Raw genomic sequence first — 25377 nt, forward strand, 5'->3', positions numbered from 1 at the left:
CTACAATTTTAGATTCATATATTGTAAAAGAATAAATTTCTTTTGTACAGTTTTGACTTGTCTGTTGTTGTTTTTTTCATATTAAACCTGTAAAATTAAAACTTTTTTCTGTGATTTCATTCTCTCTAATGTAAGCCAACAGGGAAAATTCAAATTCAAAATTTAATGTCATTTGTCTTCTTTTTTAGTTTTTAATATATATTTTTTCTTTCAATTAATAGCAAATATCTGTAAAATAATGATTTTTTTAGCTGATATATAACTAAAATTATGCAATTTTAGAGTTCACACATTGAGAAACAACAAATTATTATTAGTAAAATGTAGATTTTGCATGTAGAACATTATTTACAGTATAAATTTGTAATTTTTTTCTTCAGTTTTACTAGTTATTATATGTAATTTAACAAAACAATGAAAAAACTGTATAATAACATTAACATTATTCCTAAAATTACAGTCAAAAACATCACTGTTTACAGTATAAATGAGCATCACTATATGCACATTATGTCTGTTTATTTCACATTTCTGTTAAAAGCAAGAGTCTAATAATATTTTTACTATTTTAGTAAAAAAAACCAAACATCTTTGGAATACTGTATTGATCAAATATTCAAATAATTAGATTTTTATTTAATTTAAATACTCAAACAAAACTCTGTAATTGTACAGTACAAGAATACATTTCTTTTTTACAGTTTTGGCTTATTTTTGTTGTTTTACATTTTATTTACAGTTCTGGGTCATTTTTTATGGTTAACATCTAAATTAGTTGTTTATTTTCTCTAATTTTATTAGTTATCATTTGTAATTTATAAAAATCTGCAAAACAGCAGCACATTATTACTAAAATTACAGTCAAAGCTGTTAGAAACGAATCATTTTTACATTTTAGGTGATCATTTACTGCAGCAGGAAGGTTCATGTATGACAGAACCAAAGTACACGACGACATGTGGCTCATTCTAATGAAAGAACAGCTCACTAATCGTCCACTGATGTGTTTTTAACAACAGCTGAGCTCTGCGGCTCAGAATAATGAATAAATCAGACCTTAGACACACAAACAACACTTGCAAAGGTAATATTTATTCCATCTTTACTATATTTTAGCTCCCTTGTCTTCCCTGCAAGCAGATATTAACACTTTAACTGTTGTGTTTTGCTGCTTCGGGTCATAAATTACATTTATTCTTATTCTTTTGTTTGTTTGTTCTTAACTAAGAGAGACATCTGAATATCTGATTAATCCGCTGTTAAAAAAAATACATGTTTTTATTAGTTTAAAGCTGCTTTAACAATATTTGTAGCTGCTTGGAGTCTGCAAAGAAAGCTGGAAACACAGATTTAGGACACGTTTGGAAGACAAAGAACCGCATTATCAGTCTTTTAAGGTCATGTTTTTGGCTCCTGGAATGAACTATTTAATCTTTCAGCTCCGTATTTAGTCTCCACCGCATCCTGAAAGGAATATCTGCCGATGTAGCAGCTAAATACTCCGTTATGTTCACCAGTTAGTTCAGTTTACAGGTTAATAAGGTGGATTATCAGAGCACTGAAACAATAAAATGGCTGAGAGGAACTGCAGTGATAACTCTCTGTGGAAGTCCTTTCATATTTCAGTTCATTCTTTTTTCTCTGAAGGTCTTTTTTTTTTAAAGTGGCAAAATAACAGCGTTTATCTGAGCCACAAACTGTAAAAACACACATTCCTGCATCTTGAAAGCTTAAAGCTGCGATCACATTATTCTACATGTCGCACTCGCGAATCTGCTAAAAATAAACCAGAAACAAAAACCAAATTCTGTAAAAAAAACTAAAATTCTGCATTCCTTGGCACAACCATAAAACCATTAGTGACTCAACTGTGATCAGGAATCATCTGGGAAAAAATCAGGGACTTTTGAGCAACAAACGATCAAAGGAAATCAATTTTTTTGTTCTTTTGTATGATTTATGGCATTATAACTTTGTTAAACTGCACAAAAGCCATTTCTGAGTTCTCTCTACTTCTAGTCATGGCTGTTCTGTTTAAACAGACGTGTTAGACTTTAGATTGGAGTGAAAAAATGAACCCACAGTGAGTTAAAATGTGACAGGAGCAAAGCGTTAATACAAAGAATACTAGTAAGCCGTTAAAAATTAACCAAAAATAATAATAATTTCGCAAGAGAAACAACTATTAAATGTACTAATTGGTAACATTATTCCTAAAATTACAGTTAAAAACATTATAATTTTACAGCATAAATGAGCATTTACTGTGTTTAACAAATACACTGTATGCACGTTACATCTGTTTATTTCAGATTTGTGTTAAAAGAAAGAGTCTGGAAATATTTCTTTACTACTTTACAAAAGCCCAGCGGCTCCTACAGGAGATGTAAATATTTAAAAAGGGGTCAAAACTATCACTCAAACAGGAAAAAAAATTAATGGATTCTTGTTTTTTTTTTTTTTTAAATATATTTCTTGTATCTTACACTAAAATTAAATCAAGCACATTAAAAGTCAAAATCTACCATCAAGGGTGCAAAAACAAAACAAAAAAAAATTTAAATACTGTAAACTTCAAAAACTATAATAACTGTGAAAATTGTTATATTTTTATCTGATTTAAATACTCAAGCAAAACTCTGTACTTGTGCAGTCACACATTGTAAAAGAAGACATTCCTTTTTTTACAGTTTTGACCAATTTTTTCTTTTTCTTTTTTAGATTTAAGCTGTCAATTAATATTTTTTCAGTGATTTCATTGCCTCTAATGTAAGTAAACTGGGAAAAGCCATGAAATAACAGTTGAATCATTGTCATCTGCCTTTTTAAAAAAAAATTCTTGACATTTATATTGTTTTCATTCAAGTAACAGCAAATATCTGTAAATTAACGATTTTTTTAGCTGATATAAATACAGTAAAACTGCGATTTTACAATTTGCACATTAAGAATAAACAAATTATTACTAGGAAAAATGCAGATTTTGTATGTGGAACATTACTTACAGTTCTGAGTCATTTTTTTTAGGATTAAGATGTAAATTAGTTGTTTTTTCTGTGATTTATTATCTATTATTTGTAATTTATAAGAATCTGCAAAACAACAGCACATTATTCCTAAAATTACAGTCAAAACTGCTAAAAAATTTTCATTTTTTAGGTGTAAGTGTGCATTTTTTCTCTACAATTTTACTAGTTTTTATTTGTAAATATGTTTTTCTTTTCAATATATTTCTTGTGTCATACACTGTGAAATTAAATCAAGTAAATCAAAAGTCAAAAACTCTGTTACTGTACAGTCATATGCTGTAAAAGAATACATTTCTTTTTTACAGTTTTGGCCCTTTTTAAAAAAAAAATCCTATATGAATACAGTAAAACTGGGCAATTTTGCAGTTTACACACTGAGAAAGAATCAATTATCATTTTAGTAGAAATGCATATTATATGCATTGCATTATGTTTTTTAGGATAAAAATGTAAATTAGTTGTTTTTTTTCTGTGACTTTAACAGCATAATAGCACATTATTCCTAAAATTACAGTCAAAACTATTGGTGTAAGTGTGTATTTTTTCAATGATTTTACTAGTTAAACAAAAACAAAACAAAACATGTTTAAAAAAATGGAATACTGTCATGTTCAAAAACTGTAAAAACGGTGAAAATAAGTGAGTAAAAATGTGACAGGAGCAAAAGGCTCAAAGCGTTAATACAAAAAATACTAATACGACGTTAAAAATGAACTGAAAAAATCTTTTTGCAAGAGAAACAAATATGAAATCAACAGATAAGAGTGAAAATTAGACCTAAAACTGTCCCGGCTGAGTGAAGCCTAATGAAAGACTCTCTGGCTCAAACTTCATCATTCATTATGTTCTGTAGAAACAAACATCACTCGTGGCATCTGTCCAAACTGCTGAAAACTGGCAGGAATGAATGTGAATTGGACTGCTGGGTAAACTCACTGGAAGATGAGGCTAAATCTGAACACTAACTGGTGGAATTCCCTTTAAAGAACACCGTGGATGCATGTAATCTAACGCAGCTGTGCTCTACTGAGTCATTCACAAACAAACAAGCGGTCTGAGACACTTCCGGCGACTAAATATCTGCGAGAAAGAAACCTCCCTCTGTTTTCCAGGGGGTCAGGAGACGGAAATGACTTACTGTCTTTAGGGGCGATGGGGCTGGACGTTCCACCCGCTGAGGTCCTTCCCACCGGGCTGGAATGTTTGGGCCCACGGCCAGGGATCTTCAGTCCGCTGGACTTCAGCATGTTCATTCTACAGGAGCAGGGAGATGCCGGGACCGGAGAGCTCCTCCCTGGTGATGAAGGCTTCGGGTTCAGGCACTAGATGAGGGAGTGGAGGCCGTCGCTTTCCATGTTCAGCTGCAGGAGGAGAAAGGAGGGATGAGGCTGGAAACAGGATATAAACCAACTGAAAGAGTTATAATCTGAGGGTGCCATCGAACCTCCAACTCAGACTCTCGAGGGAGAACAAGAGCACTTCATTCTGTTTGTACAGCTTTGTTCTTACTGTCAGAAAGGGGATAAATCAACTGTTGCTGGGGTTTTTAAAGCCCCATATTGTGACCCTTTTCCTGCAAATTTATCAAAGTCTCACAAGTATTTCAGCTCAGAATACTATAAAGATGATTCATTTCACCATGGCTGTATAACTCCTGGTTTGAGTTGTTTTAGTTTTAGTGTCTGTAGCTTTAAATGAAGCTGAGCTGCTGCTGTCCCCGCCCCCTTCAGGAAGAAGACTCTCTCTGGTTGACGTTAGGAAAGCATGTGAGACCAGGACTTTGTATCGCTTGTAAGTTTGTTTCTGAACAACGATTTTGTGACCCACAGAAATGTGTGGTCACATTTTTGTAATGTATATTGGTTATAATGTGTTGAATTGTATGTAAAAATCTGTGAATGGGAGTATTTTTTTATTTGAATTTTTGCATGGAGCTTGTCTAGGTGTAGTTCCTACATTACGCCACAAGGGGGCTCAACCTTTTACAGAGACGGCTTAGTGTGTTTCGCAGCCTGGTCTTCAGACTGGCAGAAACCAGGGAAGAAGAACAGCATCCATTGTCCGTCTCATTCTTTCCTCCTGGTTTTCACAGGTTAGTTATCATCAGAAAGTGCACATGATGTTAGAAACAATTTACATGATCTGTTATGCCTTAAACATTTTCGTAAGGATGGTATGTTTGATGCCAATATGTGTATTTTTTGTATTGCAATGTCCGTTTCGCCAGATGCTAACAAGTATTAGTCTAGAAGGCTACGTTCAGCTAGGAGTAGCATGTAATAGCTGCGGTATTGTTGTTTTCCCGCTCTTGTTTTTGCTGTTGTTAACTTTGAGGGGCTCCTTTGATATTCTCTTAAAATATGTATAGTTCTGTGTTCTTTTGTTCTGTACGTGCTTTTGTGTGTTAAAGGGGTTTGTGTCAACTTAACCAGGCTTGCCAGTGCTTTTATGGGACTCCCATTATCTGTTAGTGGCACATTTTGTGGGTTTTATTTGTGCTATTGCATAATACATGTTGCATTGAGTACAATGTGGAAGGAAACATCTGGAAGTTTGGAGGAAAAAAGTGTTAAAGATGCAAATTATATTTCTATGTAATAGAAATAAACAGACTGGCAGAAGCAAGGGAAGAAGAACAGCATCCATTGTCCGTCTCATTCTGTTCTCCTGGTTTTCACAGGACAAATTTAAAATGAAAACAGGCTTCATCTGCGGGGCCTGTTACAATTTCACAAGGAAATATCAACGAACAATTCAAGCGATATTAGTGTTTTAAAAGTCCCATATTGTGCCCCTTTTCAGCAAATTAATGAAACATGACCCCCCCCCCAAAAAAAAAAACATTTTTCAGCTTAAAATACAACAAGAATGGTTCATTCTATCATGACTGTATAACCAATAGTTTTAGTCCTGTTCTGAACAGGTTCTGTAAGTATCTGTAGCTTTAAATGAAGCTGAGCTGCTGCTGTTCCCGCCCCCTTCAGGAAGAAGACTCTCTCTGGTCGACAGCACAGAGCAAAACTGTTGAATTCAAGGAAGCCAACAAAGTCTGAAGGAGTGTTTAAGACCAGGACTTTGAATCACTTCTAAATTTGTCTCTGAACAATGATTTTACAAGGAAATGTCAACTATTCAACTGATTTTAGTGTTTTAAGGTCCCATATTGTGGGACTTTTTTGCAAATTGTTGAAAGTCTCACATGTTCCTAGAATTTTCAACTCAAAATACCACAAAGATGATTAATTTCACCATGACTATAACTGGGTTTAGCTCTGTTTAAAAGTGGCTGTTTTACTGTTTAAATGAAGTTGAGCTGCTGCTGTCCCCATCCCCTTCAGGAAGAAGACTCTCTCTGGTCAGAGCAAAACAGTTGACTTTAGTAATTTGTTTTCTTTTAGTAATGAAACATGTCCCAAGAATGTGTTTTTCAATTTTCAGCTCAAAATACAATAAAGATGGTTCATTTCTCCAAGAAATCCTCTTCTAAATAGTTTTATTTTAGTATCTGTAGCATTAAATGAGGTTGAGCTGCTGCTCCCCCTTCAGGAAGAAGACTCTCTCTGGTCAAAGCAAAACAGCTGACTTTAGTAAAACGTGAGACCAGGACTTTGTATCGCTTCTAACTTTCTCGCCAAGCAATAATTTTACTAGAAATATCACCAAATTTACAGCACAGATGGGTTTTTTTTTTTTTTTTTTTTTTTTTTTTTAATTAATGTGTTGGTGAGTTTGTTAGAAGACGTTGAGGTTATAAAACCAGTAGTTTAACAGTGCAGGGCCACAGCTGGAAATGTAGCATGTAGCTTTAATTAGCTGCATTTCAATCACTATTTCACTCTTGTTCAACAGCAACAGAAAAATATGTAAATGAGAGCAGCTTTATGAGGAATTTGGGTGTATTTAAATACAGGATACGTGAGCCCAGAGAGCAGGAGAGAAGCTAACAGATGTAAACACCCACCCAGTTCTTGTTTATCAGTTTCAAATCTGTCCTAAAGTTTGCATCATCTCTGAACGTCCCTCAGCTTTACAGTTTCCTGAGATCTGATCTGTATGCTAATGTTAGTGCTGATCTGTACGCTAATGCTAACGTTAGCCACAAAAGCCACACAACATGCTAACGCTAAGGATTTTCCTGTTGTTGTGGTGACATTGCCATCAGTAATAAAAGTAATCCACTAGATATTCAGTTCCATAAATGCTGGGAGTGCATGAAGACTCTTGTGTTCACTCTTGCAGCCAACAGCAGATCATTTATTTGGTGTTTTTTGCATTTCTTTGCACCTTAAATGTAATTTTTAGAAGTTGAATTAAATCAGTAGCTGATTGTACAGAGTGCAGCATAATAATACAGGAGCGTTTATCCAGAGGTTGTCAGACATTTGTGCAACTTCCATCTTATGACTTTGCTTCATTTTATATTCTGTGTTTACTTTAGACTTGTGCAAGAACTCATACAGCATTTTACCAAAGTTTTGTCTCAGAGCTGCATCGAATCCTCTGAGGAGAAAGTAGATAAATCTGAGCTGTTGCAAGACATTTCTGTGTTTTTCTTCTAGTGAAACACTGGATATTCCTGATTCCACAGACTGAAGATCAAACAATCCGAGAAGGAAAGGTCACATTTTGGTTTAGAAACCTGAACACTAAAGCCCACACAGGGTCAGAAGAAGAAAAAACACCAGGAACCATGAGCTTAGACGAAATCTTGGTCGTCTCATGTGATTTTTATGCAACATTCAAACGACTGGTCATCCTAACAGGGTTTGTTAGAATTTAAGAATCTGATGAACTCTACCACTGTACACAAGTGCATAATCACTTTTTAACAAACAAATAAATAAATAAATAAATGTAATTTTACAGAATTTTCCTTTTAGTTTTACAGATTTATTCAGTAGTTTTTCAAATATACAAGAATATTAATATAATTTTTTAAAATCGTGCCGTCTAATGTCTAAATAGGAATAACCAAATTTTCGTCATTTAAAAGGTTTTTTTAAAAACATGAATAGGAATTTGACATAATTTCACAAATGCTTGCTTTTTATTTGTCACTATTACATTTCAGTTAAACACTGTTAATATATTTCTAAAGTTGGACATTATTAGTTACAATTAACAGAAATAAGTATTAATATTTAAATTTTACATAGATTTATTTGTTAAATGAAAGATATCTTGTAGAAAATCTATATTTAATATCTATAAGCATTGTTTATCTGTCAAGATACAGTTTGTATTCTAAAATATATTATCATCTCTCTCTACATATTACATATTATAGTTCATTTCATTGTTTTACACATGAAAATATCTTTCTTTAAACATTAAAATGCCGAAAAATACTTGCGATCACGTAAAATTAAGGCAAGAATCTTATTTTAATTTAGGAAAACTGAGGGAAAATACAGTATTTTTATGTTAGTTATTTTCCATTATTTTATGGTATTTTTATGCACTTTTTTACCGTTATTTTAGAGTGCATTTTAAAAAATATGGGCTTAACAACAAAAATATGCAGAGGTTTGCATGATTTCTTTGAGTTATAACTACTTCTAACTAAATTAATTTCAACCAACCAATTAAACTGAGTTAAAGTAATTAGTTTTTCCTCTACAGTCAAAAGATATTTCTAACTACCAGCATCAACCATCTGAAATTATGCAGGTGTGTTTAGTCAGTAGGGGAGGAGACTTTAAATTCTGAAACAAAGATTAGGAAATATTAAGGTCTCTTCATTCAGTTGCCTCAACTAACGCAGAAATTCGAGTTAAAAACACAACAAAATATTGAGTTGATCTAATTACCAACATTATTTAGTCGACGTAACCCATCAAAACGATGTCTGGAGCCTAAAATGTTCACCTAAATCAGCAAATTAGGATGCTGCAGTGCCGCTGTAAAAAGGAAAGGAAATGGTTTCAAGAACTTTTTCTGTTAATTTTACAGATTGTTTTCTGTATTTTTGAAATACACAAAAAATGTAAAACAACATCAAAAAATGTAGTAACAGAAGAAAATTTTAATGTTTGACATAGAAAGATTGTTTAAATATACATTTATCAGAATTTCGCAAACATTTCTTTCTCATTTAATAGGTTAAATTTCAGTTTAATACTGTATTTATATACATATATATATATTAAATTAGATACAATTAATGACAATCAACCCTCCACAAATTACATATTGTTGGTAATTTAATTATTTTACACGTGAAAATATATTTCTTTAAATATTAGAAAGCCAAAAATGAAGGATAGAACCTTTATATTAATTATGAAAATTTTGAATTAGTGTTATGAAATGGTTATTTTCCATTATTTTAGGGCACTTTTTCAAAGTTTTTATTTTTTTCTTCCATATTTTTACAAAAAAACACTGAGTTCATCCAATTACCAAAATAATTTCATCAAGCAACCCGTTAAAACAATGTTTGCAACCTAAAATGTTCCGTAAATTAGAATTTTTACATTCATACATTTCATATCACTGTACAAATAAGCAAAAATAATTTCAAGAATTTTTTCTATTAATTTTACAAATTGTTTCCATATTTTTTAAACACAAAAAAAACGCAAAATAACATTAAAAAGTAGCAACAATGAATAACCATAGAATTTCTTACACTATTCTAAAGAAAACTGTAGTTTTTGGAAAGAAAGACTGTTTAAATACAAATTTATCACAACTTCACAAACATTTCTTTCTCATTTAATAGGTTAGATTTCAGTTTAATACTGTACTGTATTATTATTATTATTATTTATATTATTTATATTATTTAATAGACTTAATCCATCAAAACAATGTTTGGAACCTAAAATGCTCATTTAAATCAGTAAATTAGCATTTTTCTATTGCATTCAGATTCCTTAAATTACGTTTCTGCTGCCGTACTACTACCACTACCACTACTAGCACTACTACTACTACTACTACTGCTGCTGCTGCCTTAGTGCCACTGAGCAAACATGGAGCCTGAATTAAACATGGCTGCACAGAGAAACTCCCACAGATCAGAGCTGACATCATGTCTGTCTGTTTCTGACAGCAGCTGGATAAGTTCAAGCATCCAGCTGCATCATCCAAAGAGTGTTTTCATCTTCACACGTGTCACTTTTAATTAATGTAACACTAACACCAAAGCTTTAGTGCTTTATTTAGACCTTTCCTGGTCAACTTATCAATGTGAGCAAAGCAATAATATGAGTGAAAGCCAATGTAGGCCGGTGCCCAAGTGGAGCATGGCCTACAAATCATGGCCCAGAGCCCGTTAAGAAGATATAATGCTGTTAGAGGCACAATAAACAGCACATCTGGCTGAGGGTTTCAAGCTGGACGCTGGGAATTAGAAGAGGATTAAAGCTCAGCTCGTTTTACGTCTTATTTACACTCATCCAGGTGATGAAAAAAGGGAGATTTTTTTTATTTTAGAGCAACCAGTCACACCATCACACCCCCAAAGCTGTCTGGAATGATGGCAAATTAAGCAGAAATAACAATAAGGCCATGAAGTGAGTGTCTGCTGGATTTTCTGCATCAAGGCCTGGATTCGCTTTTATTCCAATCCGCACCTGATTCCGGTGAAAACACGCCGGGAGGATGAGATAATGCGCACCTCAACAACACGCACAGACACACAAAAAAACATGTAACACAACGCCAGTTTGATCCATTGTTGTAGCGACTGCGGCAGCGTGGTCTAGACTGTCCTTCACTTCCACCCTCTGCGGGCTCCGGCTGGGGAGAAAATGGCACAAAGAGGAGAAATGCGCAAAAACGCACGAAAACACTCACCTTTGCTGTGGGGGGAAATTCAGCTTCCGTGGAGGCGTCGGGCAACTTTCAGCGTCCTGCCGGGGGTGAATCGGGGGGGATTTAGCTGCTGCCACTCCCTGGGATGCAAATATGGATGCTGAGCAGAAAGTGGAGGGGAGAGTCAGCGTGGATCAGCGGATGATGGCAACAGCAGGCAGCAGCGCGCTGGTGATGGTTTTAGCTCCTAGCCTGCCGGTTCCTCTCCCAGCAGGAGGATGGTGAGGGCTGAAGCGGCCGCAAGAGCGCGGATAATCGGCATACACGGCCGCTTTAGGAGCCCAACTCTGGCTCGCAGCTCCGGAGCGTCTCCGAGTCGAAACTCAGCATCAGGAAAAAGCAAGTTTCTCAAACTGGTTAAGCGCAAATTTCCAGATATTTCCGATTCCTTAGGCCCTCTCCTCTTCTCTTCTCTTGTCGGTGTTCCCACAGTAAGTGTGGATTTGTTGCCTCCCTCTGACTCAGCCCACCGGCTACACTGAACAAAGGGGCTGGGAAGCAGAGCCTCCTGGGGGAAAGACGGGGCAGACCGCTCATCGCGGTGACGAACTACGTTTGCGATAAGGCCAATTTAAGCTCAACCGCGTGTGTCCGTGGACATAAGTGACTCACAAAGCATTACTTGGTTCTATTTCCAGTGACTTGGCCTACTCTAATATTCGGCGTGGATAGATTCCCCAAAACAACACTCTTCGCATTGATATTCCACATTTAAGAAGCTTCTCCTTGTGTTCTTTCGCCGCTTCTGACAGGGCGCGTACACCGAGGAGAATCACGCGTAGAAGTTAATTTTGACACAATGAAAGAATTGTTTCAACTATTATACATATGCCGAATTGCAAAGAAGCATCTCATGCTTTAAAATCAGGTCCGAATTCCTACAAAGCCGAGGATATTTTGAAGAAAAGTGAGAAAACTTTAAATAGAGCAAATTCTAAATGGACCTTGGTGTATTTGAGGCCGACCACCGGCCAGCTGTAGGTGCAGACAGAACACAGGCAGGTTGGAGATGTCTGAGACATTTTGTAGGTATGTAGGAATAACAAGGCCAGCTGTGTGCAACACGTGAACCCTGTGACACGCGTGGGCACTTCATTCTCATCATTTTCTAATGGAGTAGGCGGGGCCAGACCGGTTCTGGTGTTCCGGCTGGATTTAAAGCGCTCTGATTGGTCAGCGAACGCAGAAGTGGCGTTTAAAGCCGCTGTGATTGGTCAGCTCGTCTGCAGGTGGGCGGGTCCAGTTTGACAGCTGTGCCGCCAAACAAGAGACCTCTGCTGCTGCTCTGAACACACTGATCCAGTCCAGTAATGTCAGACATGATTATTCTGTCAGATTCCAACATGATTGATGTCATTTTACACTAACTCACAATTATTCAGAGGGTTCCTATCTTACAATTTGTTCTGCAAATGTTTCAGGAACTATTTCGAAGACAATTTCACTGAAAGGTCTCAGAAAAACAGTTTAATATTTCATTTATTGACTTCTAGTGACGACATGTGACTTTACTGATAACACCAAATAGATAAACTTAGACTTTTTTTCAGAAATCTGTACGTTTATCTTCAAAAAGAGTCATATTTATATGTTTAAGTCTGCCTCCAGTGAAAATAAAATGTTTATTTTACCTTGTTAACACGCCCATATGGTGTTTTTATATCACATTATGCTCCAAATAAACCATGAACGCCACAGTTTAGCATTTTCATCTTGAATCTTGAATCTGTTTACAGTCTCAAAAACACAGATTAAGAGTTCCAAGGTTTCATACTTAGAAAATCTAGGGAACCAATCGTTCCAGAATGAGGCCTTCTGTGTCATTATTATTCTTCAGAATCAGTTCAGTTCATGCCGAATTTAGTAAATATGTTGCTCCACTATTTCAGATTTTTTGTTATTTCTTATTTGGAACCCAAAACTAACTTCTGTCAAGAAATTCTGGCTAAATTTTGCATATATTTTCAGACCAGGGTGGTATTATGACCCCTGTAAGTGTGTAGATATATGGATTTATTAACATTTTCTACTAAAGATACAGACTTGTTGACATTTCCCCAACTTTTGAGGCCTCTAACACCAGTAGAACTTGATGTGTGGAAAGTAGAATTCGTATAACCACAAAAACTGGTGTATAAATGGATCTATATGGTGCCATTGTGTGTGCAAAGTTGCTTCCATGTTTTCTTCATGTTGAAACTCAACAACATATGAGGCTAATTTTGACCAGAATGTCCTCATACATACACTTAAAATGAGAGACAGAACAGCGAAACTAATGATAATTCAACAAACATCACAGTAAATTTCATGTTTATTCAAACGTGTACAATAACAAGACAAGTAAAACAGGATATCAACGCTGAAATACCAAAACATCGTCACTCCTCAGTGGATTTATGTCTCATTTATCTGCAGAAAAGACATTTCAGTATCTCTGTTGTTGGTTAATGTCGAGTTTGTGTCGTCTTCTCTTAGTCGTAGTAGCTGGAGCTGAGATAGTAACAGAACATGGACTATTGGCACCAATGGATGCCATCAAACGATCAACAGATCAACAAAGCTTCATAACATCACATCGTGCTCATCTTCATTTCACTTGCCGTCGTCTGATTGGGGACGAAAATACAAAAACACATCAGAAAAGTTCTCAAATTCTTAAAATTCAGCCAAAATATGTGACAGAACTTAGTTCTGGGTGATAAATAACCAATCAGCAAACAAAATCTTAAATGACAGAGCAATAATTATATCAGAAAGGACACTGATGGACCCATTTTAAACATGCTGGTGTATCTGAGTAGTTTTATCGTGTCTGAGTGTCTATTTGAAAGAAATCTATCCCTTTGATACACATATTTTTGTTTTTAGGGGTTTAATTTAACAACCAAAGATGAACTTTATCTCACAACCCAAAGCATAATTGATGCTACCCTGCTTCAACCCTTCAAACTCCTTTTTTTTTTTTTTTTTTTTTTTAATTTCCACCTGAAAAAACATCAAAATTTAGAACAGCTTCAATACTTTAAGGCCAAAACAAACATCGTTGTCCTCTGTGGATCGGAGATATCTGGGAGAATTTCAAGTCTCTGTGTCTCCATCTTCAGGCCAAAGTGAGATCTGAAAGACTCCTCAGAGAGTAAATGACATCCTTAGTCGGTAATCACTGATGTTATTGAAGCTGTTTTTAAAACTCTCAGCAGGAACTTGAGCAAATTTGATGCAACAGAAATGAAACACAACAAATGCTGCATCTGTTTCAATCACACTAACACCAGGCGGCCTCTTCACTGAATGTGCAACAGTTTTAATAACATATTTCCTGGTGGCATGAAAGGAAACACAAGGAAAACTGTTGAAACACTCAGAATGAACCCATGATAACATGACATGTTGTTTTCAGTCAATCTTACAGCTGCACTCATTGATATTATCATCTTAACAGTGTGTAAAATGACTCTGTAATGTTAAAGATGTTGCTCAAGATGAACCCACAGAGAATCTTCATAAACCTCCAAAGAACAATTTCAACATCTTTCACCTCATTTGGTTTTATTTCCTGAAGCATGGTTGATTTTAGTGAAAAAGCTCTGAAAACTTCACTGTGGGTTTGTTTTTCTTGGTTCGATCAGGACATAATATAGAAGAGAGATCCACACAGGAACAAGTAAATAATGGAAACTCAGGAATCAGGAAAACAGATGATGAATGTGTATGAACATAAAACTACATGCAACTTAAACTCAACACGACCAAACCAGATGATGTTTTGCTTAAAATAAGATTCAAGAAATAATTAGTAAACCAATCTGACACCATGTTTTTTAATATAGAACAACTGGTGTTCCTTATTTACTTATTTACTAGCTGTACAGTAGGAGTCCCTCAAAGATCTATTTCAGGACCATTTTTATTTAGTATATATGATTATATATGATTTTCCTCAAGTGTGTCCAGTTGTATGGTGATGATGCTGTGATTTATACAATGCGATAAACACGGTGTCAGCTGCAAAATGTTTTTTAGATCGTACATGAATATAAATTACAGTATCATCAGCGTACATCTGGACACATTTGAGGAAAGTCATTATATATACTAAATAAAAATGGTCTTTAGGTGTCCCTCGAGGATCTATCTTAGGACCAGTTTTATTTAGCATATACATGAAGGGTTTGAAAGTAGAGTGGTCTAACCCACTTTCTAAGTTTTTGAGAAAATTGAGTTCAAAATTTTGTTTTCAAGAATGGTCTAACATTCGAAGCAGCACTGGAACACAATATTTGAGTTGTGGGTTGGACCATGAAAGTCTGAATATTTGCAATAAAACATATATTTCATACTCTTCCTAGCAGGTGCAAAAGAGTGGAGGTCTGTCTCTGAATTTTTCTGAACTGTTAAAAAGATATTTGATCACGAATGAATCAAACAATGGTTTCACAGAGTTATTTGTGTTGGTTTATGATCCATTCTTCTTCCCTGAAACTGAGCTTCTCTGATTGACATCGACAAGAGAGAAAAGATAAGAACTCCTCTGCACATCGAGGTCAAGCTGCCTCCTGTGTGGAGCTGTGTGGAACATAAAACTTTGCACAAATGTTACAAAATGCAATGCACAAAATGCAGGTGAGGAGGGTGTAGTTTCTCCTATTCACCACTAGATGTCAGTAAATGTAAGTGAAGGAGTCAAATATGCTAATTAAAATCAAACGAAGTAAAGAGGTTAAAGAAAGACTTAATTTTTCAGTGAATTATAATGTGAGAAATTAAAAATACTGAGTAAAGAAATTAAACCACTTATATATTTAGAAAGAACTTTTTTACTATACTTATTTAATGTACTTTTACAGTACTAATGCTCCAGTGTCCACACTAAATCTGCAAAACTTAGAAGGCATTTTAAAAGTTTATAAAATGACTCAAATATACTTCAGTTTATATGTTTTTAATGATGGAAATGATGGAAGGTGGCACCAAAATCAATATCATGTTGCTCATTGTGATTTTTTTTTCTTGTCTATAACTTTTATTTTGGTGAGTTGAAAAGTCAAACAACATCAAAAAGTGAAGTTAAAAAAGGAAAATAAATGTTTTATTGGCAAAATCCCAAATTTTAAGCTAAAGGTTTCATCTAACATCCTCTATTTTCCTATATTTTGGAGGAAAATGTCTAAACAAGTGAAAAGTTTGTGATAAAAATGTCAGAAAAACTGGATGTGATAGAAAAGCACAGCGGTAGTCAGTAAAAATTACTCAAAATATATTAGAAATTCAATGTAAGCTAATCAAAATTTCACAATTTAGTGATGTTGTGTGCATGTGTAAACCAGTTTAGGTTAATGTTAAGATCAAGATTAGAATTAGGCACGTGGAAACCAGAAGCAGGAATCTATTACTTAAAAATCAATATAGATGTTCACATGTTGCTGTTTTGTTGCATATATCTGTGTCTCAAGCCATTAGAAGATTGAATTTCTATACACAGAGGTCGTCTAATCAAAAAGTTTATATATATGAGATAGAAAGTTTGACCTTAAAACTGCTAATTTGCAAGTTTGGGAGGCAGTTTGTGTACGATGCAGCCAAAAGTATGTGGACACTGAGGCAAAAATATGCAAATTTTTGTTTGTATTTATGGTTTAGGCCTTTTGTTTCAGTGAGAAAAACCCTAAAAGATGCATTTACATTTCTTCAGGTCTGTTTTAAACCAACAGTCAGGAAAAGAAAAAAGAGCTCCTGCATGTTGAAATAATTTCTTTTCATAAGATCTGTTCTCAGTGTACTGTCGTGGAACGAATGAGAAAAAGCAGGAAGGAAGGACAGGAAGGAGGACAAATATGGAAACACATTAGAGAAACTGGGAGGAAAACAAAACTTACTTGATCAATAAAACAACGCATCATGTTCTAGAATATTGGGATATCTTTCTAGTGTTAAGTCTGTAGCTAAAAATCTAAAATATGTCCATTTATTTTTCAGTAGAAATGCTAAATGTTTTTTAAAAACTGCGTTCATACCAGCCTTTTCATTTCTTGTGAAATCAATTAATAGAATACTGATCATATGAAGATATTTAATCAAATTCACTTTATTCAACGAGTCTCTTTAAAAGCTTTACTTTTGTTCTAACCAGATTCTGTAAAAACAACAACAAAGAACTCTGCACTTACTGGCAGAACCGTGAAGGTATTAGTGACTCAGCTGTGACCAGCAGTCATGTAACAAAACTTCAGGGACTTTTCAGCTGAACTGAGGTGAACTAGTTCACACAAAGCAGTTATGAGAAACAACAAGTATAGAAGAAAATTATGATAAGTAGTAACATATAAATAGCATGTTGAGTCACCAGGTTTTCCTGTCATCAGTGACATCTGTGGGCACGAAAAGAAACTTTTTCTTTAAGTCAAATAAATAATAATGAAATTCAAATTTCATTTTTTCTTTTTCATGGTTTTGGTCATTTTGAGTGTGACATACTGCACAGAAGACATTTTTGAGTTCTCTCTACTTCCAATCTTGGTTGTTCTGTTTCCATAGAGGTGCACGACTTTATATTACACTGAGTAAAAATGTGACAAAATCATAATATTTAATAAAGATGCCTTTATTCAACATGCATCATTTCAAAATAAATTCTCCATCCATTCATTAAATCATCTATCTATCTATCTATCTATCTATCTATCTATCTATCTATCTATCTATCTATCTATCTATCTATCTATCCATCCATCCGTCCGTCCGTCCGTCCGTCCCCCATCCATCCATCCATCCATCCATCCATCTGTCCATCCATCCATCCATCCTTCCGTGTGTCTATCCATCCATCCATCCATCCATCCGTCTGTCAATCCATCCATCCTTCTGCCCGTCCATCCATCCATCCATTCATCCATCCATCCATCCATCCATCCATCCATCCATCCATCCATCCATCCATCCTTCTGCCCGTCCATCCATCCATCCATCCATCCATCCATCCATCCATCTATTAATCATCCATCCATCCATCCATCCATCCATCCATCCATCCATTCTTCCATTCATCCATCCATGGTTGTTTGTTTGTTATTGTTTTTTATTTATGGCATTCTACCTGTGTCATACTACACAAAAGACATTTGTGTTGGGTGCAGCGGCCAAAACAAAAAATCCTGTATGTGAATTGTAAGGTTAATTAACACTATAGACATAATTGTGGTTTTATTCTTCTTAACTTCACCATGGAGGCCCAAGCTTGACCCCATTCAACACCTCTGGGATAAACTGGCCCAACATGGGAATAATGCAGCCATTTCCCAACATCTCCTAGAAACATGGAGGCTGTTAAAGCATCAGATTAACACTCCTGGTTATGGAATGTCATATTTAGCATTTACATAAGTCTGCAATGTTGAGATGTCCACCTATATTTGGTCATATAGTCCATGTGTAGCCAGTTTTTAGAGCGATTCACAAACGAATGCCACGGAAAGTTTGATGTTTTCTGTTTCTTTTCATTCATTCACTGTAACTGACCACAACAGCATAACAAAGGGGTCACGTTCTTCCTCATTAATATGCAGCGTGTCCACATAAAGCCCCTCTGTGGGTCGTAAATAATGCCTCAGTGTTTTCTGAGTGTGTGGACGTTGCCCTCTCAGTCTGCTTCGTAGGGAAGTGACTGGATTACGCGATAATCCCATTATGATGCTGCTGCCATGTGAGGGCCGACTGGAAGGATTAGAAAGCGAAGGCTCGAGTTTGAGGACTGAAGCGGCAGCAAACGGGCCGATAAGTGACACTGATAGAGGCTCTGATGGCGGTGAACAGTTTAGACGACCAACGAGGGAGGAAACGTCTCCTCGACCATCAGCTGCAGACACACTGACATGGTATGCTTTGTTTGTTTTTATAACTTTATTATGCAGCAGCAGTTTCCAGATTGACAGCCCTGCAAACATTTGATAAATGACCACATACTGGAGGCAGCCAAGTCTGGTGTCAGTTTAACAGAGCAGTAAATTCACAATATATTAGACAGGCTGAAAAAAAAAAGAAGTTTTGTATGGAGTCTGGAAGGTGCCATGACAATAATTCAAGATATTTACAGTTTAAAACCGCTAAAAGCTCACAAAATACAATTCTGTTTGAAATATAGACCAGTAAACTCTACAACTATGTCATTAAATGAGTTAAACAAATAAATAAATAAAATGAAACTGGCTTGTTGATAGACAACAATGACCAGTATATATCTTTTTTATTACATTTTATTTGTTTAATAATACAGTTTTTTAGCGATAATTTCAGTCGTTGTTTGCTAAAATGCTACCATGGAGTGAATTTTGAAGGAAACAATGTTAAATTCAGTCTCTAACCCTAGAAAAGATTAGATTTTGCCTTGAACTTAAAATTTTAAATAAAACAACAATTAATTAATGAGGAAAGTCATGTCTAAAGTGACAGAATGAATGAATGAATGAATGAGAGGGAGTTGTTTACACCAAAATGTTATAAAATTATATAAAAGCAAATTATTCAAAATATTTTATCATTCCCGTTTCCTCATGTCTTTTCTTCAGGGTGTTTCACTTCACACAATTTTCGTTCGCTTGCTGTTCGCTTCGTTTGCTCATATTTTACGCAAATGTCTTTAAATTTGACCATTTTTATGGAACAATTATGTCATTAAATGTGTTAAATAAATAAATAAAATGAGTAAAAGAAAAAAACAATAACAGAAGGCGAGTTTTAATATTATTGTATTTAAAGTGGATTGTTGGTGGACAAAAAAGACCAATATATATCTTTTATACTGCATTTTATTTGAAGAATAATGCACATTTTCAGTGATAATTTAAGTCATTTGTATGCTAAAATGCTATCACGGGAGTGAATTTTGAAAGAAATGATGTTAAATTCAGTGTCTAATCCCAGAAAAGCATCGATTATTATTGTTAAAATGCAAGTGGGAAGAAAACTTAGCATCTGAAATAAAACAACTACAAGTGAATAAAGTAACTGATCTGGATTAATGAAGAAAATCATGGCGAAAGCAAGAGAATGAATGAATAGGAGGGAGTTTTTTGCACCAAACTGTGATGAAATTATATTATATAAAAGCAAATCATTTAAAACATTTTATCTTTCCCCTTTCCTTGTGACTTTTTTCAATTTTAGTTGTCATTTTTGCTCATATTTCATGCAAATATCTTTAAATTTGACCGTTTTTATGCAGCAATTGTCATTAAATGAGTTAACTGAATAAATAAAACAAGAAAGAAATAAAATAATAAGAAACCCTTGGATTTCAATAGGGTCTTCGCACTGCCGGTGCTCGGACCCTAAAAAGAATAAAGGAAGGCTACTTTTATTATTATTTTATTTAAACTGGCTTGTTGGTGGACAAAAAGGCCCACATATATCTTTTTTATTGTATTTTATTTTTAGAATAATGCGAATTTTCAGGAAATTCATGACTAAAGTGGCATAATGAATAAATAAGAGGGTGTTGGTTGCATCAAAATGTTATAAAACTATATTATATAATATAAAATGACTGTAAACCATTTTATTATTTGTCTTTACTCGCGTCTTTTCTTCAGGGTGACGCAAATTCATTTCACTGCTCATTTTAATTAAAAATGAAAGAAAAACATGCTCACAAGCAGTTTTTCAGGAGGGACTTCTGCAGAGTAAGAGCGTTTCACAAAACATGAAAGGATACCTGATTTGAGCTCTCAGAAAAGTGATGATTGAATATTTTCCCTCACTCAGCTGTGCAGAAAACTAATATCCAGAATAATCTCTGGCAGGGGTCTGCTGAACTTCTGGTTTTTGGGCCGAGCTGCTGCCGACGTCGTACCAAAGGTCTGTTTTGGAGAAAGGACAGACGAGAGAATGATTAACGAGGAGGATGTGTGTCACTGTCAGAGATGTCAGAGTGTGCAGGATAACAGGTGAAGGTCTGGACGATCCGTTCAAACAGAAACAGCAGAAGACTAAGAGCACAAACAGCAGCTTTATTTTTCTAACTGGATCAAACACATCACTGGACTCCACTCGGACTGTATTTCTTCTCCATTTGTTCTGACAGTATGTTTTGGCTCCAGCCTGCAGAACAATAATTTAAAAAGTAGCTGCGACTATGTCAAGGTCTGAGGGAGCAGCGAGAGTCTGAAACAGAAACGTTTTCTACTTTTGGAGGAGGCAGGAGCAGCAGGTTGAGCAGAAATACCAGAGGTGGATACAGTCCGTACGGGCTGTGCTGTATCTTCATCCTCCTCCTCCTCCTCCTCTGCTCCAGCTGCAACTTCAGCTCCTGCAGCAAAACATTAGAATCAAACCGTCGACTGGTCCGGCTCCTGGCACTTCTGTAACCTGCAGCACTCTCAGGTAAAGCACAGAGGTGGGATGTGGGTTTTGCATGTTGCTGTACATCCAGACAGAAAGATGTTTTGAGTTAGAAGGATTTTTAATGATGTCTGGCAATCAGAGCTTTAGTTTTTAATGAGACAACTAACAGTTAAATATCTGACTGCAGCTACAAACTTCAAAACATTGCTAAATTTGAGAAATAAGCTGCTAAATAATGTTACAGCAAACCAAAAATGAGACAAGCTAATTTGATGCATACAGCACCTATAAATGCAGTCCAAATACGATCTATTATGTATATTTTTTAATTAAATGTTCATTTTTAATTTGCACACACTGTCTGCTGAATAATATGTGATTTTGCATTGAAATGTGTAGTTTGGCACAGTTTAGGTTATTTCTGGTGTGTATACAAGGCTAGCAGTGGCTTAAATAACAAAATAATGAGTTGTTTTTCTGTTCTGTTTACTTTAATAAATCATAAAGTCCAATGTATATGACTGTAATGTGCAAACACAATAAGTTTAGCTGAATAAAATAGGAAATAAATGGAGTATTTTAAAAAGAAAAAGAATAATTTCATCTACTTCTCAGAGCTAGCTAGATAATTACAGCTGTTAGCTTGCAAATTAGCAGTCTGTAAACACATCTAATTGGAAACTAGCCTTGTTTTACATAATACATAAACATTATATTATTAGCTGTATCATTCACTTTAATTTAGCATGGTTGTTTGTTAAATTAGCTACTGTTTTTTCATTTGTGGTGCATGACAGTTAACAAGCTAACAAAGCTGTTGCTAAGTTTCCCAGAGCTGAAACTACAACTTTTGACAGTTTTGAAAGCATTTTTTTCACTGTAATAATTAATACAACAGAAATCAGAAAAGCAGTTCATAATAATATACGAAATATTACACTATTAAGTGTTTTATTCAGTTGAAGTCAGCATAGTTGTTGGTTAAAGAAGCTGCTGTTTTATTAATTTGCTGTGCTTGACAGTTAGCAAGTGAACAAAGCTGTTGCTATGGCTAGCTGAGCTAAAACTACAACTTTTGACTGGTTTTAAAGTATTGAAACTTAATTTAAGCAAGAAACACATATCCACCAGAATATCTGGTAAACATACTAAAATATACTCACCAGTATAATGCTATTATCATTAGTTATTTCTCATTATCTAGAGTAGTTTGTATTTATTTAGCATTATTTGCAAACAGTCACTTCAAGGCAAAGTTGATGGGTCCAGTCAAAGTTGCAACTGAAATAGTTTATTTAAACTTTCTAGCATATTTCAATGGATAACAACTTGTCTGACTTTATTTTATTTAGAACAAATGAGCACTATTCACATTATAAAGTCGGCTATAATGGTTAAAAATATTGGCAGCCACAATTAAAAGTATGTTTGATTTCCTCAAACTACTGACTCTGACAGCATGTGTCTGTTTTTTCACGGTTGTAATTAATACAACAAAAATCATAAAACTAGTAATGTTATGTAAAATATATCAAATATTGCATTATTAAGTGTATTTTTCAGTGAAAGTCAGAATGTTTATTTGTTGAAGTAGCTGCAGTTTTGTTAATTTGCTGCGCTTGACGGTTAGCAAGCTAACAAAGCTGTTGCTAATGTTAGCTAAAATAAAGCTACAACTCTTGTCAGTTTTTTAAGTATTAAATACAGCCACTTCAAGGCAAACTGATGGAACCAGTCAAAACTGTAGCTGAAGTCTTTTATTAAATTGTTCCAGCATTTTTTAATTGCTAAGAACGTATAGCAATTGATTTTATTTTTGAGTGATCTTCCAATGCTACATACTTGACATTGAAGCAGAAGTATTTTTAAGACACTGAAAACTTGCAAAGTTGTCTAAACTGATTAAAAATATGACAAATTTGATTGCCTAGAGCCACTGACAGCATGCTTATTTGTTTGTCTTCACAGTTGTAATTAATACTTGGATGCCATGAATGCTAATGCTAAACCACTATAGATATCTACAGTCTTTCATCTGTCCTCTGTGTTTGTTGTGGGTCTCCTCCATCACAGTTGTGGTCATGGCATCGGCAGCTCTGGAGCTGATGGGCTTCTTCCTGGGCCTGCTGGGGATGTTGGGAACACTGGTCGCCACCGTGCTGCCCTACTGGCAGATTTCTGCTCACATCGGCTCCAACATCGTCACGGCTGTGGCCAACATGAGGGGCCTGTGGATGGAGTGCGTCTACCAGAGCACCGGGGCCTTCCAGTGTGAGACCTACAACTCCATGCTGGCGCTGCCCGCCGACCTGCAGGCCTCCCGAGCCCTCATGGTCATCTCCCTGGTGCTGTCTATCCTCGCCATCGCCCTGTCCGCCCTGGGGATGCAGTGCACTCTCTGCCTGGAGGGCTCGGGCACCGTTAAGAGTCGCGTTGCGGGGGCCGGTGGGGGCTTGTTCGTCGCCGCCGGCTTCCTGGCTCTCATACCTGTGGCGTGGACCACTCACGAGGTGGTCCAGACCTTCTACCGGCCGAACGTTCCCGCCAGCATGAAGTTCGAGCTGGGGGAGTGTTTGTACGTCGGTCTGGCCTCCGCACTGGTCACCATGCTGGGAGGAGGGATGCTGTGTGTTTCCTGCTGCGATGAGCAGGACGGAGGCCGCGGGAGGCGTCATGGCGGCGGATATCCGTATCCGGTAGGAGGCGGCATCTCCGGCACAGGAGTACGAACCACATCACAGACCTACCGCAACCCCACCATGCAGGTCGGGGGCACCAGCACCGGCGGCAGGGGGCAAACGCTGATCCGCAGTACCAGCGGAAGCTCTGGGACGAGTACGCACGGAGTCCAGGCCACTAAGAAACCGACGGCAGCAGGATATGACATCACAGGATATGTGTGAGGTCACTGTCACTCCATCACACCTTTAAACATGGCTCCCTCACCACTTAAATCCAATTTAAAGTGTTCTCACGGTGTAGTTAACACATACACTTGTTGTCAGTGTGTGCTGGTCATTGTTAAAAGCTTTTTACGGTGAAATTGTGGCACTGAAGCATCAGAAATGATAACGACCACAACACAATTACACAATGAAAAACTATTATCTATCTGTGCATGTTCTGAAAGTTTTATATTTTTCAAAAGTATAGGATGTCACACGTTCCCCTGATAGCGACTCATGCAGAAAAGTCACAACTGCTAAAAAACAGACTGAAACACTTTTATTGTCTTGTTTGCTATTTTCAGTCCCCAAAAAAGACACCAAAAATATGAGACTGTACATTAAAACTGTATGAAATCATAATGTAAATGTAATACAGGTTGTAAATCCATTCGTTTATATTCTAGGATTGATTGGATGCATCAGCAAATTTGAGAAATGCTTGACTAGATAAGAAATGTTCTGATGCCGATCAAGTGAGAGAAAGTGAACGTTTGCTCTTTGCTGCGTTGTTAAAAAATAAAATGAAAGCTAAAGTGGACCCTGACACATCTAACCTAAATCTTCTACAATACCTCTCACTGTACTGTATCATACCGATGTTTTATTGAAGCCTGTTGAATGATTTAGTGTGACCAAAAATCAAAACGTTTTCCTGATGGTAATTCAGACTCATTTCCAAAGTCTTACTGTGCCTTAATGAGTGTGTTTGCAGTTGTACATCATCATCTATATGCAGTTCCGTGTGGCAACCTGATTCACACAAAGCACCAAAACTGGATGGAGTTTATTTTTTATTTGGAAATAAATGCAAACTTTTTCTACATGCTATTTGTTCAACTGTGCTTTTTTTCCCATAGTGTGAACACCGTACACATTTCTAACCTGCATGTGAAATGAATAGAATTGATGGTGAATCTGTTGCGTTATGCTTTTCGAGTAAACGATAACATTAAATTGGCTTTTCTTTATTTAGGAAGGTTACTTATTGAATGAAATGAAAGAATCGTAGCATCAGCCACAATAGGAGCGGATCTAATTCTCTAAATGCTGAACAAATATGCTTCTGTCAGTGTCTGTAACTTTAAATGCTGCCGAGCTGCTGCTAGCCACGCCCCCTTCAGGAAGAAGACTCTCTCTGCAGACTTGAATGACTGTTTGACACCAGGACTTCATATCGCTTCTAAAACCAAGCAATCACTTGACATGGAAATGTTGCTGAATTCACGGTGTTGCTGTAAAAT

At 36.0% G+C, this 25377-nt stretch overlaps 2 protein-coding genes across 4 annotated transcripts in view; one reads left to right on the top strand and one right to left on the bottom strand.

Annotated features, from left to right (window-relative positions):
• The window catches only part of clip2 (CAP-GLY domain containing linker protein 2), a 68510-nt gene extending 57179 nt beyond the window's left edge, over positions 1-11331 (bottom strand). For 2 of the 3 annotated variants that reach the window (XM_035951331.2, XM_023277003.3), the window contains exons 1-2: positions 10833-11331; positions 4168-4390 (exon numbers count right to left, since the gene is read on the bottom strand). In XM_035951331.2, the coding sequence (XP_035807224.2) occupies positions 4168-4282 (115 nt within the window). In that variant the 5' untranslated portion in view covers positions 4283-4390; positions 10833-11331. The remainder of the gene's footprint in view (positions 1-4167; positions 4391-10832) is intronic. The other variant, XM_023277005.3, reaches the window with a different exon arrangement.
• A 7238-nt stretch (positions 11332-18569) lies between these two features.
• cldn2 (claudin 2) lies at positions 18570-24959 on the top strand. Its single transcript, XM_023277006.3, has 3 exons — positions 18570-18724; positions 20648-21227; positions 23262-24959. Exon 3 carries the CDS (start codon positions 23270-23272, stop codon positions 24089-24091), a length of 822 nt encoding a protein of 273 aa, XP_023132774.2. The 5' UTR covers positions 18570-18724; positions 20648-21227; positions 23262-23269; the 3' UTR covers positions 24092-24959.
• Positions 24960-25377: the final 418 nt, after the last annotated feature.

Source organism: Amphiprion ocellaris, chromosome 14, assembly GCF_022539595.1.
Source record: "Amphiprion ocellaris isolate individual 3 ecotype Okinawa chromosome 14, ASM2253959v1, whole genome shotgun sequence".
Taxonomy (NCBI): domain Eukaryota; kingdom Metazoa; phylum Chordata; class Actinopteri; family Pomacentridae; genus Amphiprion; species Amphiprion ocellaris.